The following is an 18,291-nucleotide window of genomic DNA, read 5'->3' on the forward strand; positions in this document are numbered from 1 at the left end:
AGTAGTATAAATACAGGGGCCTTAAGCCCACCAGTTCAGTTTAGTTCCAGCTGCCTAAGTGGATACATATCTGCATTTTTCTGAGATGGCATCAAGAGGCTGCAATGGTGGCATTCCTGATGGGTCTCCAAGGTGGTTTTACCAAGTTTCCCTGCTATCTTTGCCTTTGGGACAGCAGGGACACCAAGGCGCACTACCACAGGCGGGACTGGCCACAGCGGACCAAGTTCTCTGTGGGGAGGAACAACGTCAAGTGGGAGCCACTGCTGCACCCCCGGAAGGTGCTGCACCACTGCACATCAAATTGGGCCTTATGAAACAATTTGTCAGAGCTCTAGATAAGGAGTTGGCAGCCTTCAAGTACCTTCAAGACTTCTTCCCTAAGCTGTCTGAGGCAAAGGAAAAAGCCGGTGTCTTCGTCGGACCACAGATAAAGAAGATCCTGGAGTGCAATGAATTCCCCAAGAAGCTCACTAGTAAGGAGAAAGCAGCTTGGAACAGCTTTGTTGCAGTGGTTCGGGGTTTCCTGGGCAATCACAAGGCCAAAAACTATGTGGAGCTGGTTGAGACTCTGGTGAAGAACTACGGCACAATGGGCTGTAGGATGTCCCTCAAAGTCCATATCCTTGATGCTCATCTTGATAAATTCAAGGAGAACATGGGAGCGTACTCAGAGGAGCAAGGTGAGCGCTTCCTCCAGGATATACTGGACTTTGAACGCCGCTACCAAGGACAGTATAACGAGAACATGATGGGAGACTACATTTGGGGGCTGATTCGTGAAAGTGATTTACAGTATAATCGTAAATCTCGAAACACTACTCGCTTCTAAATCTTTTGTAGTCATTTTTGTATTACTTTAGTATAAATACATGTTAATTTGGATTCATATGTTGTTTTTTTCGGACTTTATGTGAACGAAAAGACACAAATTTGCCCGTTTTCTCATTGGAAATAGGTAAATTTCAAAATATCACTGTCCTGGTCACAAAAGCAAAGTTTGTGGGGAATAATAGCCATTTTCTATACTTTTGAGGCATAAGCAATTAGGAAATAACACTTACTACCCAGGAACAAAAATTGTGTTACATAGTGTAATCATTCAAAGACTGATAGATGTAGTATGAATGGGATGATTAAACTGTTGGCCCAGGATACTGTCTTTAGGACCAGCAGGAGCCGCTCTCAGTTGAGGTGGGACATTGTCATTACTGCTTTTTTCATTCTCCTTGACACTGGCACATTCCAGAGTGGTACAAAGACTTGCCACAGTTTTTATCAGATGTCACGTTTAGATCCTGCTTTAGGATATACAAACTGGAATCTTTATGCAACTCTAATAATAAAGTTGCTTTTATGTTGTAACATTATTCAAGGGAAGAAACATTTATCAAAAGGAGGTAGCTAGAATCTGTGTAGGGTTTTTAAACATGCTAAATAAAAGAAAGAGCTACTGTAGGTAATCTGCAGATTGGTATTGTTATACCATGGCTCACAATGCTTTCTTGCAACCAACTACAATCTTTATAAATAACAAAAGTTGGACCTTATCTTTTTTCTGCAGATAGGTAATAATGACCACTCTCTGTGTATATTTATTGATACCCTTGTGTTTAATCCAGATTGTTGTCTATTCATGTTTTATGTGTAGACGTTACTGTTGCCTGCCAGTGAAAAGTTTCTCAGCAGACCCCTTTTGCAAAAAATAATGACCAAATCAAATAAAGTGTACAAACATAGAGTGGTTTGTGTCTGCAGATCATATACTGTAGATAAACCACACAATGCATTAACCATTAAATACTAATAATGAACATAAAAAGAAATATAAAATGCCAGGATTCACTGCTCAGTGGAAAGTGGATAGATGGCTATATATAGTAAACCAGAGCATACAGTTGGCCCAGTGTTTTATTGGGTTATTGTGAACACACACTTACCCGGTACAGCTGGTATGGTTAAGACTCCTGAATGTGACAGAGTTGTTCCCTTGATAAGAGATAAAACATTACATTCAGTATGATTCCGGTTTACTTACAAAGTATCATGCAATAAAAAACATTATATTGTACAGTGTATGTCATTATTACCTTTGTGTTGAGTATGACTATGTTTAATTGCTTTAATATTGCACACTTTTATATATTATTATTTTTGCATTATTTGTTAAAAGAAACTTTCACACACAAAACAACCAATTAACTGAATAATATTTCTGGAATATGAACATTTCCTGTGTTGAACATAAAAGCACTGCCTAAACTAGAAAACAAAAAGTTATTTGAAGGGTTGCTTAGTGTATCCATATTGTTTGTTACTATAGTTACTAAACTGATGCAAAAGCATTCTATAAAATCTGACTGCCGGTTAGCGTTTACAGATTCTACAGTAATGACCTGCCTGAAAAAAAACCAGCTAAACACTGATTAATGTAAACAACAAGCATACTGAAGACAAAACAATCACATTGGCTATTATCACAAGATCATGCTCTGAAGGTCTATATAAAGGTCATGTGCATCTCTTTCATGATGTTTTTACGGGACTGCACAAAGACTGAAGGCCAGGTCCTCCTACACAGCCTTCTCTGTTTCTAGTGCTGCTCTACCAATTATAAGACGAGTACTAGCCATGCTCAACTTAAGCTTTAATGACAACATGGAGGTCCTTAATTGGCTGAAGGCCCTCAACAAACCTGCAGGTCATTTATCTATATTTCCTATAGAAAAATGGAAAGACTTTACTAGAAATTATAAAGCAGCTTAGTCATTTTCAATGGTATGGCTATCGCAGGTGAATTTTTTTGTTTATTTATTTTTTTATTTTACAGAAGACTTACCCATTGAGACCAATGCCTCATTTACAAGGGGGTCCTGATAGACAATAAAACAATTACAATACAAGCAACACAATAAATACATGTGTGGCTCAAACTTAGTCAGCAGCCTACAAAAAAAGCACCACAAATAAGACACATATGCTAATGTAGACTAAAGGAAAAACAACAGCAAGAAGCTCTAAGCAATTCCCAAATATGATCTTTATTGCCAGAAAAGGAGGGAGTGTCAAATTCCATTTTCAAACTACAAGTAAAATAATTGCACAAATTTGGGAGCTGCTAGGAGAAAAACAGTTCTCTCAAACATGTGTGAACCCTTGGGACTGCCAAACTAACAGAATCCTGAGGCCGTAAACTATAGCCAGTGTGAATCCTCTCCACCAGAGCATTCAGATAAGAAGGTACCAAACCTTTAAGAACCTTAAAAACAAAACAGCACCAATAAAAAAGCCTACGATGTGTTACAGCCATCCTAGTTGTATATACATATAATAATGGTGCGACAATCTAGAACAAAACCTGCAGCACCAGGGGTATTGCATCCAACTTGTGTAAGGACTGCTTGGAAGCAAATTGGCATAATCTAGGGTAGGAAGAATAGTAGCAGTCACTAACTTTCGTCCACTAGACAGAGAAAAAAAAAAACACCTTTTTCCTAAAAAGGAAACCAAATGTACGTCCTAATTTTGAAGCCATTCTAATAATATGATGTATAAGAAGAAGCTTTCTTCCACTAGCTCTCCCTGCAATGTAACAATAGCCCGGGACAGATTTCTAATCTTCCTCCTATTAGAACAGAGAAGCATTGTCTCTGTTCTGAAATAGTTTTGCTGTACAATATCAAACGCAGTCCGTTTTTCTTTTATAAAACCACCATCTGGATAAATATGGTGTCGGCACCATATTACTTTTTGGGTGTAAATATTTAAAGCCAAAACCCATTTTTTTTTAAGTTGCTGTTGTGTGCTACTTGCTGAAACACTACCGTAAATTATAGTTACTTTCATTATGTTATTTATTGCAATGTTTTTACATTGCCAAAAGTGCTATCTTCTGTAAACTGATGCACCAATCTGAAAGGACTGCAGCATTCGACCGAAATGCACAGATGCATATTGTTCATTATTTTCTACCATTTAGCCTAATATTTTGACAGCACAATAAATATTGGCTATACTTTTTTCTTAAAATAATGGATTGTCTATCTGAGAAGGCATGCAGTTATTAAATAAATATATAAATAAATAAAATGTCCCATAAAGCCTGTGTACCATCATCTCACCACAACTAAACTGGATAGACCTGAACTCTGAGGACCTGTTGTGACAGGCCCAGCGGATCATGTCTGCACTCTTGAACATTATCTACAGTAAAACCTATCATATCCAATCCTGTAAGATATGATACCTTCTATTCAACAATGGATCTTTGCTAAAGATGTAAACTGATCAATGCATATTTTATTACAGGTCTATATTCAGCTCTTAGGAAGGCAGAATTCCGTTGTAGATCAAAGCCAGGCGTAAGAAAAGATGGTGCGTTTTGGAATGCAGTTGCACTTTTTGCATGCTAGCTATAACTTTGCGTAAAACAAGCTGTCCAGTTTAACCATGTTAAATAAAAAGAAAGCAAGGGATTCATATAACTACTGTAGCGTTAAAAAGCTGAAACAAGATTTGTTCATAACATCGCTGACCTCCAAAGCCAGTTTGTGTGAGCACTTCGTTTGCTTTTTTGGGATTTAATTGCCATTTCTGTCTCGGGTTAACACGCACTTTTAGTTTCGATTATTGTTGCATAGCCACAGAAAGAGCTGTTTTTAGAATGCTGTTTTTTAAATTGCCAAATACTGTATTTTCAATGATTTTGTTTTTTAGTGTGTAGTATATGTGCAGTACTGTACAGCTAGGGCCAAAAGTTTTACATTACGATACCTACAATTTTAGGACTGAGACGTAATTAAAAAAATATACATGTACATAATTTACATCTTTTATATAACGTCATGTAAATCAAAGAAACTACAAAATTATATCGTAGAAGTCTACCGGAAGCCATAATAACAGTACAGTATTTCATGTTAAATTTCAAAATGTCACATTTTTCAATTTTTGTCAGTTTTTCGTTAAGTATTTGGATAACTACAAAGCGGTAACTTTATGAAGTAAAATTAGTTAATTATACAGGGGGTGATTTAATATGCCAAGGTGTTAATATAGCAGTTACAATGTAGTATAAAGCCAGGGACACACATGAGCAGCAAGGCACCGCTAGCGGGGAGCGCTGAGGGGCGATACAGCAAAATTGATTGGCATACATTAAAACAGCATATGCGGCAGTGGTTTCCAAAGTAAATCATGGCCCTACCAATACAGCCAGACTGGCCACAAATGATGGGACACACAACCCTCCCAGACATACGATGAAACGCCACCTTGTGGAATGTTCTATTGTTTACAGGTATGTGCTTCAATGAAAATAAAACATGTGTTTTAATTTTATTTCTAAAATGAGGCCTGAATTAATAAATCATGTAATGTAAGCGATAAATACCGGACATCCCTACAGCCTGTACAACTGCAGCCAAGATGCTGTTTTTGCTTTCAGTGCCCTTATGGTACCTGTTCTTTTGATCAAACAAATGTAGGTGATGCGAAACTTCAATTATAAGAGGTTCACCATCCATGCGGATTCATTCAAGTTTTCATCCAGATATGATTTTGCAGTTCTAAAATTCTGCAGCTGCGACACTTCCGTACTTTTTAGTATTTTCTTCGTCAATGTGAGTTCAGTCTCATAGAAATAAATGGTCATCGATATGCGCGACAAAATGCTGCTTTTTACACGTGATGCCGCACCGCTCAAATGTAACATCGGATATGTCAGATTCTAATGTATTTAAATTATGTAGCTTTGAACCAAAGTGAAATTCAACTGTCTAAAAGGAAATGTTAAGGGAAAATATAGCGGATTCTGCCGAGTCAATGCCCCAGTTTGAATGATTGCCCCACCCCAACTTTTACCTGAAAGTAAAACGTCCACCATTAATTTCCGTTTTTTAATAACCATGCTGTCAATAATGCCGAGGGGAAATATCGCGGCTCACGTGAATAGAAAAACTGCCTAGGAGTAGTTGCTCTGTCTGTTGAATGATTCAGGGTTAGGGTTAGGATTATCTTCGGTTCACATAACGAAGGCATGGAATTCAGCGGTTTCGAATCGGATCATACAGACTTTGCAGTCTTGATTACGCTTTCCTGTTACGCTACAATTTTGATGATTGTTTTGGGGTTTTTTTTTTGTAACTCAGGCACCTTTATTTAGTATTGAACATTTAAATGAGATAGTGCTACTTTGGGTGTTAATTTATTACTTCGTGTTGGGTCACACTGGACACTGCAATTTCTTACTTGCAGAGATTATGCAAAGCCCTTTATTTCAGTGGACCGAAAAGTCACATGTCTATATATTTTTGAAATGAAACGACTTTTATTCTAGCTTTTTCACGTACAAATGTGGGTTTTCATAATATGTTTTTGCAGTGGACACTGCAATTTAATGTTTGTTTTGTGAAAAGATTTGAAATGACAAAACAATTGTATTTCACCAGTCATTAAATATGTTAGCTACACTTCTTGATTCTGTAGCTTGACTCTACCTTTGAATTTTAAGCATGCATAATTGTAAATGTAATCTATCTACCTAATGTTAAAAATACTCCCTCTGCAATAATGCCTATAATTTTGCCCTGCCTGAGACAATGGCCCCCTCAATTTTACGCCCCCTGGGCATTGACTCAGCAGAATCCAGGTATGTAAATCTAATTAATAGGGCTGGAGTGGAACAAGATTCATTTCAATTCAGTTAACAGAGTAATAAAGTATTGCTTTTGTTCTGTCCAGCTAATTACTTCAATTAATAATCTCCCTCCACAATTCCTACAGCAAAAAAAAAAAGAAAACCACTAAATTGGGCTATTTGTCATTAATGGCACCCCATAAAAAGTAAATATTATTTGTCTTGCTTTATTTTATTCCATGGTAATTTGCAAGGAGTTTGGAAAGCTTGGGGAGGAATTGAGAAAACTGTGCGGATTTCCAGTTCGTGGTTTCTCTTACGCAGTACCAAAATCAAACAATTCCCGAAATTTAAGGTGCCGCAAAATGGTAGCAGAGATATAACACAAAGACGTTTTACCTTTTGGGAGCAAACTGAATTTACAAATTCCAAGAATCAGACCAACTTTAACTGAAATCAAAGAAGGGACTGAAGCTGCATCACTGACAGTGTTAACAGCATAGAAACAAGGAAGGGAAGAAAACATGTATTTTGTAATTTATTAAGTGAAATATCTTGCCCAGATATTTGCAAATTTAGAAGTATATAGAAGCCTACAAGCCCTTTATTATTGTTGTGGGTAGACTATATGCTAGATTGCTTTTACATATTAGAGTATAAATAAGTTTAAAGGTATTCAGGTTTAATTAATCAAAACATGTATATTTGCAATTACCATTATAATCCTACTGCATGTTGTAATGTGTTTTCATTATTAATTCTATTGTATAATAGGCTACATTATGTGTGTATAACTGACTTTGGAATGCATGAAGGCATTAAAATGCATTTCTTTTACAAAAAAAAAGCAGTTTACGTTGAATGTTTTCTTTATTATCTGAAACTCGAAAAAAAATCAGTGACATTTTGTTTTTGCTGCTGTTCACTCAAGCAATGGCTGAAGTTGAATAGTCTACAGTTGGAAGGTTCCAATATTTCATTCAAATAAAGAAATGTATCTGTAACACTAACAATTGCTATCTCAGCTAAATGTTTTCATACAACGCCTATAAACTGTAAAATATGTCACTTGCGTCATTCAACAACGGAGCAACTGTAATGCTATAGAATTTGAAGCATTCAATAGTGCATAGAAAAACCTGTCTAACCCAGCATCACATGACACCAAACAAATTCCAGATAACACACTGTTCTGGTTTATAGAGTTAGCTACTGTAGAATCTAACACTGTACCTAAAAATGATATACATGACCAACTAGTTGAACACAACAGCATTACGTACACTGTAATGCAAGTATTGTATTCATTCTAATGTTACTCTCCATTGTGTAAGTATTCAGACGGACTAGACCAGAGGTGGCCAACCGACGTTCCCTGAGCTGCATGCGGCTCTTCGAACTTCCCATATGTTTCATTACACAATGAATAAGTTATTTATTTATTTATTTATTTTTATTCTTTTATATATGTATTATTTTTACAATAAGTCGAGTTTTGTTTTGTTTTTTTCCATGACAAGCCGATCCATTTCTGACGTTAGCCAATCAGCAGCATGGCAGCAACACTTTTTTGTTACATGGCAACTAACCAGCAAATCAAATCTACCCTTTACTGTGCATTCGGGACTCGAGTTACAGAAGCCTGGAAACGTTAACTTTACTTTGAAAAGGACCGGATTCTGTTTTGTTCATAAGTGCAGAAAAAGAAAATCTGAAGATGAAAAAAAAAGGAAACCCAAACTGGACAGAGGAGGAAAAAAATAATACTTATGGAGGAATATAATAAAACAAAGCAAGTAACAGGCAAACGATGTCCGAATTTGACAACTGCCATGAAGCAGAAGAAATAGGCAGAAGTAGGAGAGCTTAGGTCGGTAAGGGCGTCCTCGGCTCACCGCGCACCAGCGACCCCCGTAGCCTGGCGGATCGCCCGCAGGCTTGCCTGTTAGCTGCCTAGGAGCTGCGTTGTCCTCCGGCGCTGTAGCTCCTGGGTGGCTGGATGGTGAATCCGCAGTGTGTAAAGAAGCGGTCGGCTGACGGCACACGCTTTGGAGGACCGCGTGTGTTCATCTTCACCCTCCCGAGTCAGCGCAGGTGTGGTAGTGGTGAGCTGAGTCTAAATAATAATTGGGCATTTCAAATTCAGACAAAATTTGAAAAATAATTGGCAATGACTAAATTTTAAAAAAAAAGACAGTATTTCAGTCAAATCAACAGTCTGTTATTAATTGCTCATCATCCATTATAGCCAAAGGATTTTCTCTCTGCAAATCCTTCTGCGAAGTGTGGCTCTGTCCTCTTCAGTTTAACAAAAACGCTGCCATACAGATTTTTCGATTTAAGGGGCCTCAATAGGACATTTAAGTATTTTCACTTAGTTATCCCCTAAAGTAGTTTTGTGCAACAGTTAATGAACTTAAACTAAATACTTAAATACAAATATTACTTAAGTAGAACATTTGGGAAAACTAAGGGGGGAATTTCACTTAAGGTGTTATGCAACCAGGCACTTGCCTTTTGTCGCAGTTCAGATCTTCAAATCTGCAGCGTTACTTCACTACAAACCATGCCCACATTGACAAAGAATTACCAAAAGATTCTGAACTTCTGTCTAAGTTAACGCTAGAACAGCCATGATAGTTATGCGTTATATGTGTTAATTTCCATTTAAATACTGTGTTTCTGCTGTGCAAATGTTAGACATTATGTTCATGAACTTTAACTTCTGAGTTGTATCTGAAGGTTTGTATTTCATTTTCATATCAGAGCTGATTAAAATGTACCCGTCAAATGACTGCTGTCAGTAAAAAGCAAATGGACAAACAGATGCAAATATTGACCAAATTTGCCAAACAATCTGACTCTATCCTACTCTTAACAAGTGGCCTGGAACATTGCCCGTGCAAAAAAAAAAAAAAAAACAACTCCAAAGGTGAGTTTGTGAAAACTTGCCTTAGGGATGTTATATCTATCTAAATAGTGACATTGGACTGCAGCTGCATTCAGAACTCCAATAATGTGCGTAGTAAAGAATGCCAAAAGTCACACCGAGTACAGATCCTGCCTGTACGTGGTATAAGAAAATAAACGATAGTTAGCTACTCACCCAAATAAGAAACAAAAACAAAACTATGCTTTTATATATAGTGAAATGTATTTGTTACGTATGTACTGGAAAAATAAAGGTCACCTGCATTTAATAGTGTGTGTGTGTTAGTAATTGTAGTAAGAAATATCAGTGAAATGCTCAATTAAGCACTTTTTAAAGTTTGGGGCTCTTTGTCACTGTACATTTTATTTCCTTGGCTCTTGGTCTGTGAAAGGTTGGCCACCCGTGGACTAGACCCACAGGACTTGACTGTGCTGTCAGACTGTACAGTCATATTTACAATGGCTTTAGGCAGACGAGACTTACAAATCATTATAGACAGGTTCTGGACTGTAAAGGGTATCACCCCATTCATTTCAATTGGGATTTGGTCTAGAAACTAATAGCTGGAGTTTTATAGTTTATAGAGTTTTTGTACAACGGCTTGCAGTTACATTTAGAACATTACATTAAAATCTTAAAGTACTAATACAATAATGTTTCAAGACAAATTGAATGGACATTTAATAGAAAAAATTTGAGACATTTCTAAGAAATCAGATCTTGCTGCAGTTGGTGAGGATGTGATAATACATTAAGGAGGCATATAACACTGATAAATATACTGGGCAAGTCAAACAAAAAGGTGATGATTCATACCGAACAAGATCATTACAAAGAGCGGATCTTCACTTACAGAAAGCAGTACGCTACTCACTGTAGTAGGGTGATGAATAGCTTCGCACACAACTGTAGTACTAGTATTAACGGTTTTAAAAAGAGTAGTTTTGTATATTGGGCAAAGCCAATAAGCAAAATAATTGTGTTATATAAATGGTTGAAAATTGTTTACTATGGTTTCTTTGATTAATTCTTTAGTTAATAGTGCAGAATTAATTGACTATTATCATACCAGACTAATACAAAATACAGCCTGAAGACAGGGAATGGTTCTTTGATGTTTGATTGTCACAGTAGAAGCTTTTTTTTGATTGAGGCAGCAAAGGGAAAGGCCAGCATTTCTTACAGGACAACTTGTGTGTGTGTCAAGCATATTGATTTACGGTGTACAGCAGAAGTAGCTACGTGAAGGGCAACTCTAATCATGTAAATGCCCTGGGAGTTTTTGACTCATTGGTGGTAAATAATTAGAATTTTAAATATGTTACTATCCTGACTTGAAGAAGTGAGCTATTTTATCTCCAAATGAAAAGTACATTTAAGAAAAGGCCTGCAGTGTCCAGGGTTACATGTCTTTGGGTGGGGGGGTCAGAAAATGCAAAAATTTGTTACAAAAGGAAAATGCAAACAGGTTTAAACTTTCAAAGGAACTGCTGATAGTGAAAAGGAAACAACATTTCATTTACTGGTTTTTTAACCTTAAGTAGAGAATGACTCTTACAATAATCCTGGCAAAAAAAATAGGATTATATAAAAACCATGATTTTCATTATACATCTTAATCATGTTTAGGATTTCTTTTAATAAGAGATTTGCAACTAACCCATTTTATTAATGATATTCAAGTCGGCTTTGTATAACTAATTGTGAAAGTGAAAATAAAAGTGTATGTTTTTGTCTTGGTGAAATAAAGCATTCCAAGTTACCATTAAAAATATATGTAAATTAATAACACTATAATTACTGCACCTTTAGTCCTCCGCAGACTGGACATGCAGTAAACAGAGCTCTTGTAACTCCTGGGTGAGGGCTGCATATTTCACAAGGGTCTGTAGAGACATCAGCAGATGGCGCCAACTCGCTGCTTTTGCATTCAAGCACCTCTCCTTGTTGCTTTGCAACTGACCACCTTGGAACGTAATCCACATACGTCTCATCCAAGTCTCTGGAGCTTCCGTAATCAGAAAGTGCTGCAGCCAATCCCCTGTCTGGCCTTTGCTCAGGCACGACCAGGTTAGTGTCTGTAACACTTGGAAGTAGAGTTGAGGTGCCCTGGTCCGTTAGCAGTGTGGAAACCGAACTCTTGCCCTGCGCTTCCCTGGCAGTAGCTGCCTGTAATAAACTCCTAGGTGTGTCATACAGATGCCTCAAAGAGCTGGGAATTTGATATTCGGAGCCCACAGCCCTCGGATGCTCGCCGTGCTGGCAAGTGCACAAGTTCTGATCTGAAGCAAAGTTCAGTGGCAGGCTAAGCAAGGATCCAAGCTCATCGGCGTGGCAGATATCCAAACTGCCAGCATAGGAAGAGAAGCTTCCAGAGTAAGAGGAGTGACTTCCAGTGGCAATCCCACTGTCCGAAGAACTCTGGCGGACAATTTGGTGTGGTTTCCTGGGCCGGGGGGGCTTAGGGGGTGGCCTACAGCCACGCATGACCTCAGCGTACATTTTCTCCTCCCCAGGATGCATGCTTTTCACTGCTGCAAGTTCATGACTCTCCATGGAGGCACCTCCCAGGGAAGGTTCCGGCCACATTGCCAACCGGCTCCCGATGCTCGTGTCCGAGTGACTGGTGTCAGATGAAGAGCTGGACAGGCTTCTGTCGTCTCCCAGTGCTACAGACGCACCATAACTGGAAGTAGATGCTAGAAAACAGAATTACAAGTGTGTCAACAGGAGCAAGTAACCGTATTTCAGTCAGGACAATCTTGCTTTAAATAACCACCTTTATTAAAATACAATCTTACAGGTTTCCAAAAACATTGAACCCAAACAATGGGTGAAGAAAAATAAGTAAAGTAAAAATGGAGAACAGCCTCATCCTTCGGAGCATCCCGATGCCACCTGGTAACAAAACGAACAATAAAACAATAGATCTATGCGACGTGATCATCCCAGTGAACACTTAGGCAGAGGAGCATTGTATACTCCCCCCAACCCCTCTCCCCCTCTGGACGAGGCTGGGAGAGAGGTGGTGGTGGTTGGGGAGGAGGTGGTAATTCAAAAGCACAGCAAGACTGAGTTTGTGAAATTGCTTTGTATATCTTATAGGTTAATGGGAACTTGAAGGTAATAGGCTTGTGGATTAGCCAATGAATGTCCAAGGCACTTGTACTATAGATTTCTTGCCTGAAAACCTCTCAAGCTTTATAATATTACCTGTCTGTCCCTCACCTTTCACAGTTATACAATTCCATAACATTATGTTTAACAACATGAACTACACAGAATTTAAAGGTTTTTTTTTTTTTTGTCAGTCACTTTGAGAATTGTGCAGTGTGTATTTGGTTGGTATTGCCTACCTGTGCTGCTCTGCCGATTCGAGCGAGACAGAAGGCTGAGGCGCTTCTCCAGCTCCAGTGTTTCATAGCTGACTCTGTCCTCTATGTCCGCAGGGTTTGCATTAAGATCTGAAGCCAAAAAGATTGATGAAAATTCAATTCCAAACCAAAGTGTATAGCATTCTGAATTCAAGGTATACAGTAAGCCTGTCCTTTCTAATTCAGCAAATATACAAAAAAAAGAAAAGGAACAAAGGGGACCCCCTTTAACCAACTTCCAAGGAAGAGCCTTGTTAGATTTCTGAAGTTTCTATGAGGGAATTGCTTGAAGGATATCCCAAGGTTAATACATTCTCTGTATATTCTGGAGGAGTGATGAGGAAACTTAAAATGGCTTAAAATCATCCTGAGTGTCTAATGATGTACACTTGACTTGATGTATACACCACCAAATTTTGAACACATACCAGAAAGATGGCATAAACTTCAGGGCACAGTGCCAGGCATAAGATCAGGGCACATTTCAAGAGAGTCTTATCGGAGTCTATTCATAATGGGTGTCGAAATGAGAAAACAGGAGTACATGATCGGATTTCATCCATAGCCACCTATTTAACAGCAGTTGCTATTCATAAGAGATAATTCAGATTCATCATTAAGCCCCAATGACTTTTGTCTATGAAGGCATGTTTTAACGAATTGAGAGAAAGATTAACAATTACTTCATTGACATACCTATTTTGAAAAAAAAAAAAAAAAATCTGTAGCTTTATATGAAGGAAATGTTTAATATAAATACATACTCAAACAAGGAAATTTGTTTACCAGCGTTGCCAAACAAAACAAAAATACAAAAGTATTTGTCCTGAATTTTTGGCAGACGTGATGGGGGCATCAGAATCAGGTTTTGCAAACTGCCTGTGACTGGCAGCTGCAGACTCGGGTTTCGGTAGTACTGTCAGTGGATTCCGGTTTTCTTTTTGCAACAGCTACCGATGCCACTCAGGGAACATTAACAATGCTGAAGAGGCGGATTTTTGTTCTTGAACGACAGCATACCCATTAATAAAGTGCTCTGCGACAGTCGCACGTTTGCTCGGATCATTTTATGAATAGCATTACGGACGACTTTCGTTAGTTTTAAACAAAATGTGTTTAATTACGGCAGTCGGCAAGTACTTTTATGAATAGGGCCCATCATCCCTTATGAAATTACACAAAATCCTTCAGAGCGATTACTGTACACTGTTAACAGGGTCTTTGATCCTGACTGTCTCTAAGCCATGATCTACAGTGTCTGTTCTAAGTGGCAGTTTAATAATAGGCAATGATCAGGGGTATGTAAAAAAAAAAAAAAAAAAAAAAAAAAAAATTTGAATTTCTGTCACTCTGGGACAAGACCATTTAAAAAATACAATAAAATTTTGAAATAAAGCACTCACTTTGCAAATGCCAAGTTGTCCATCATGGTTTTAGAAATATTTCCACATATAAATATACAATATGTTTAAACTGACTCAGCAAGTCCTGACCCAAGCATTTTCTGAAAAATAATAAATTGTGACACAATGGGAGAACAGATTTCTAATTGTAATAATTTCCATAACTTAAAGATGTAGAGTCTAGTATGGTTGATTTTTATTTTTTTTTTTTTTTTTTATAAATCGTTAATAGCAGCTCCTTAGGTGCTTCCTGTAAAATGCTTTCAGTATTAACAAAAGCACAATTTGCTTCTTGAGCTACACGGACTGGCCAAACAATGTGAGAATGTAAGTTAAGTGAGAATATAAGTTGCATGCAACTATTTATTCACACAGCAGCAGGTTCTCGTGGTTAGAACTTCCTTTAGGGAATACAAAGGAACTGGACTGCCAACAGTGCTTCCTGATAAAGTAGTCTGCACAGAGGACATCACTATGAAAGAATGTTGTAAACAGACTCCACAGATATATGTTTTAGTGTAAAATTGAACATGACACTGGACACAGCAGCTCTGATGAGCAGCTTTGATGCTATGGGATTCATTATTATTATTTATTATTATTATTATTATTTATTTATTTATTTTTTATTTTTTATTTTTTTTTTTTTTTTTTTTTTTTTTTTTTTTATATGGCATTATCTGTTTTCCAACTTTTTATTTCTATAGAAACTGCAGGGGGTTCTTTGCAACTTCCTATATTGCTATACAGCTTATTATTTAAAATCTCTTTGCAAGTCATTACCAGTAGCAAAAAAGCCCATGTTTTTATTATTTTATGTGCCTTTGAGAGCCTTAAAGAAAAGTATACACCAGCCTTTCATCCTGAGATGAAGCTGTTATGATAAAGCAAAGGTTTTCAGTTCAATCCCTTTCTTTTTTTTATGTAGCCCAGTTCCATTTCATAGTGATGCTACTGATGCATTCATTCATCTATTTAAATAAGTAAGTCATGCACAGCCTTCAGTGTCAGGTTTGCGGTTAGACGTGAATTTATAGCTTCCAGGATTTAGTTTCGCATACTGGCAGAAAGAACTTGGTGTAGCTTCTTCTTTTTCACATTTAATTTCACCTTCGCGAGTTTAACCTTCTCAGAAAGGGTTAGATCTGATTTCTTGGGGATGTGTGATCAAATGAATCTGTGCAGCACCCCTTTCACCACTTACCTTGAAACAAGCAAGCTTGTTTACTATGCATAGTGTCACCTAAACTGTTTCTCTCCATTGACTTATTATAGCCCATTTAATGCCATGAATGTCTCAGTTTAAAAAAGACTGGAGTACTGAATGATTTATGAACAGCCCTATCCTTTTCTTGATAAATAAAATTCAAATGTTATTACATGTGAACCATTATAATAATTGTCTATTCGTTTTTCCTTTTATATCTGATCTACAACAGCTATATTCATGTGCACAGCCAAACTTCAACCCATTTTTAATGAAGTGACTATTATAAAGTCTGGTCTAAGATTATATACATGGATTCTAAAGCAGCATATGCTAGTCATATGATACACCTCCTTATGTAAAGCTGTGGCTGTTTGTTACATTAAAGAACACGCTTTCAAAAAATCATATATCAGTGCCAAATAGTCCTTTACTATTCTAACATTACATCTAAAACTAAGCTTTGATTGGGGAGATGGAAAAACGTCCCAAGGGCACGCTATTATTACTCAATACAGTCATTTAATAAGACTGTAATACCCCCACTTTAGGAACAGTTAAGCATGCCATGTAGAAGCAAAGTAAATGGCCTAGCATGTAATGCCTACTGCCAAGGGTAACACACTGTTTATGTGCACTGCATGAAGACACAAATGAGCTACATTTTTGGCTTTATTTTTTGTACTGGATTGTAGTAGGGTTTCTTGGAATGAAGCCACTGTTAGTACGAGAGTTTAGGTAATTACTGAACTGAACAATCTGTCTCGACACTTCTGGGAACCATTGCTACAGACTATAAGAAACAAGGCTGGCAAGCTTGCTGTTTCTTTTCTAACGACTGTACCCACACATACCCCTTAACTAAAAGAGCCAATTCAATTTGGAAATGGAATAAAACATTATATGTTGCCATAGGATTATATAGGTTTACACCTAATCCCAGACAGTAGTTCACACATACCATTTACCATGTGAGCCAGGGTTGGACTGATTCCAGATACTCAAATTACTTTTACAAAATCAAAAATTACTTTTTTTTTTTTTTTTTTTTTTTTTTTTAAAATTAGCTCCCTATTTCTTTAGTGAAAAAAATGTGTTTTAAAAGAAAACACAGATTACTAATATTAATAACATTTGTATTTAAAAGCCAGAAGAAAAAGTACAGCCCATGACTGCAGGGTGACCATCAACCCACACTGCTTTATTAATGTGCTTGTAAATACGCTCCCTGATATGTCTTGGCATTGGACAGATGTAAAATGCCTGGGCTTTTTTCACCCATCTTTTGTTTAGCTAGTGTGTTTACATAAAGACAGAATGGCCCCATAAGACTTGTTTGAGGGCGAGAAGGCAGTTTATTAATGAGAAAGGCAGCACCACGGATAAATAACCCGGTCACCAGTGTTTCTTGTGAATGGACTGGCACAAGATTAATGAATGGAAAACTGCCTTAATTTAACTGAGAAATATTCAGAGTGATGTTCCAGAATGAAAACCACTTTGCACTTTCCACTGCTCCTCGTGTCTGCAAGCTGTAAGTCTGCCCAGAGCAATAAGTGCTAGACATGGCAACTTTCTGCTTTGCACTGTTACTCTATACTTCCTATATTAACCTGGTAGGACTGGCCGTAATCCAAAAGGGCCTTTGGTTGGGGAGATGCCTCGAACGATACAGTCAAACAGAAAGCTGATCTGCTCCCCTTCGGCACAGGCGAGAAAGAATACACCGGCCCCTGCAAAGAAAAAAAACAGAAATGTGGCATCTTATTTTGAAATATGAGAAATGCATTTCAGATTAAACCTTTTTATAACATGTCAGTAAACTCGCAGGGTATTGGCGAGGCAAGCAGAGCACGCTGGGGTCACCTACAGATGGTGAAAATGTTTTTCCTCCAAATATGTTCTTTGAAAGATGTAAGCAGATTTTTTGAGTGAGGGTTGGGGGGGTATGTCAAATATATTTTGCTATATATATATATATATATATATATATATATATATATTGTTTTGAAACAAACTTTGTTAACAATTAGCAGTGATTTTACATACAATTTTAAGGAATATTTGAATAGTCTCATTTTGATTTAACTGGAAAACACAAGCATAATTCAACAGTACAGCAGTGAAATGTTTGTCCTAGCACTAACTGCAATATTACAATTATCTAAACCAACAAGAGATTTTTTATTGAACTTGCATCAAATTAGTTTGTTCTAAAGTAAACCCTTAAAACCCTCTAACAGGGAGATTTGAACTCACTGTCTGGCACATGCGTCGTACTGCAAAAATAGGGTGGCATCCCCGTAAGATCAGCCTGTCAGTCATGGCGATGACACGGGTAAGAGGGAAGAGGGTGCGTGGTCTTTCCCTCTCTCCGAGTGTGCGAGAGGCGGGCCTTGGGAAATTGCTCGACCCATAAGTACTACGCTTGGTTATGCATTCAGGTGGCCCATGATTGAGAATACACAAAGACGCTGGCGGACAAGGATGGTGGTTGGAATGAGTGACAAAAACCAGACAGCCAGCCTAAAATAAACCGACTAGTAAAATATATAATTACGTGTTATGTGTGTGTAGTGATAGGGGAACCTTGGCCACCCCAGTGTACAGTGCACAGCGAAGCGTAGGACAGAGACCTGAACTGACCATCATAGCGGCAGTGGGGGCACTGTGTAAGCAGCACTTTTGTTTTGTAGTTTTATTTACCTTTTTTCTTTCACCTTTTGTTTTCATTATTC

At 37.6% G+C, this 18,291-nt stretch overlaps 1 protein-coding gene across 4 annotated transcripts in view; it reads right to left on the reverse strand.

The window, feature by feature from the left end:
- LOC121330386 (protein Dok-7-like) overlaps positions 1-18,291 on the reverse strand; it is a 44,095-nt gene that overhangs the window by 13,055 nt on the left and 12,749 nt on the right. For all 4 annotated transcript variants that reach the window (XM_041276888.1, XM_041276897.1, XM_041276879.1 and 1 more), the window contains exons 5-8: positions 17,167-17,286; positions 12,926-13,033; positions 11,376-12,268; positions 1,941-1,989 (exon numbers count right to left, since the gene is read on the reverse strand). In XM_041276888.1, coding sequence (XP_041132822.1) covers positions 1,941-1,989; positions 11,376-12,268; positions 12,926-13,033; positions 17,167-17,286 — 1,170 coding nt within the window. The remainder of the gene's footprint in view (positions 1-1,940; positions 1,990-11,375; positions 12,269-12,925; positions 13,034-17,166; positions 17,287-18,291) is intronic.

This window comes from Polyodon spathula, chromosome 2, assembly GCF_017654505.1.
Source record: "Polyodon spathula isolate WHYD16114869_AA chromosome 2, ASM1765450v1, whole genome shotgun sequence".
NCBI classification, from domain to species: Eukaryota; Metazoa; Chordata; class Actinopteri; order Acipenseriformes; family Polyodontidae; genus Polyodon; species Polyodon spathula.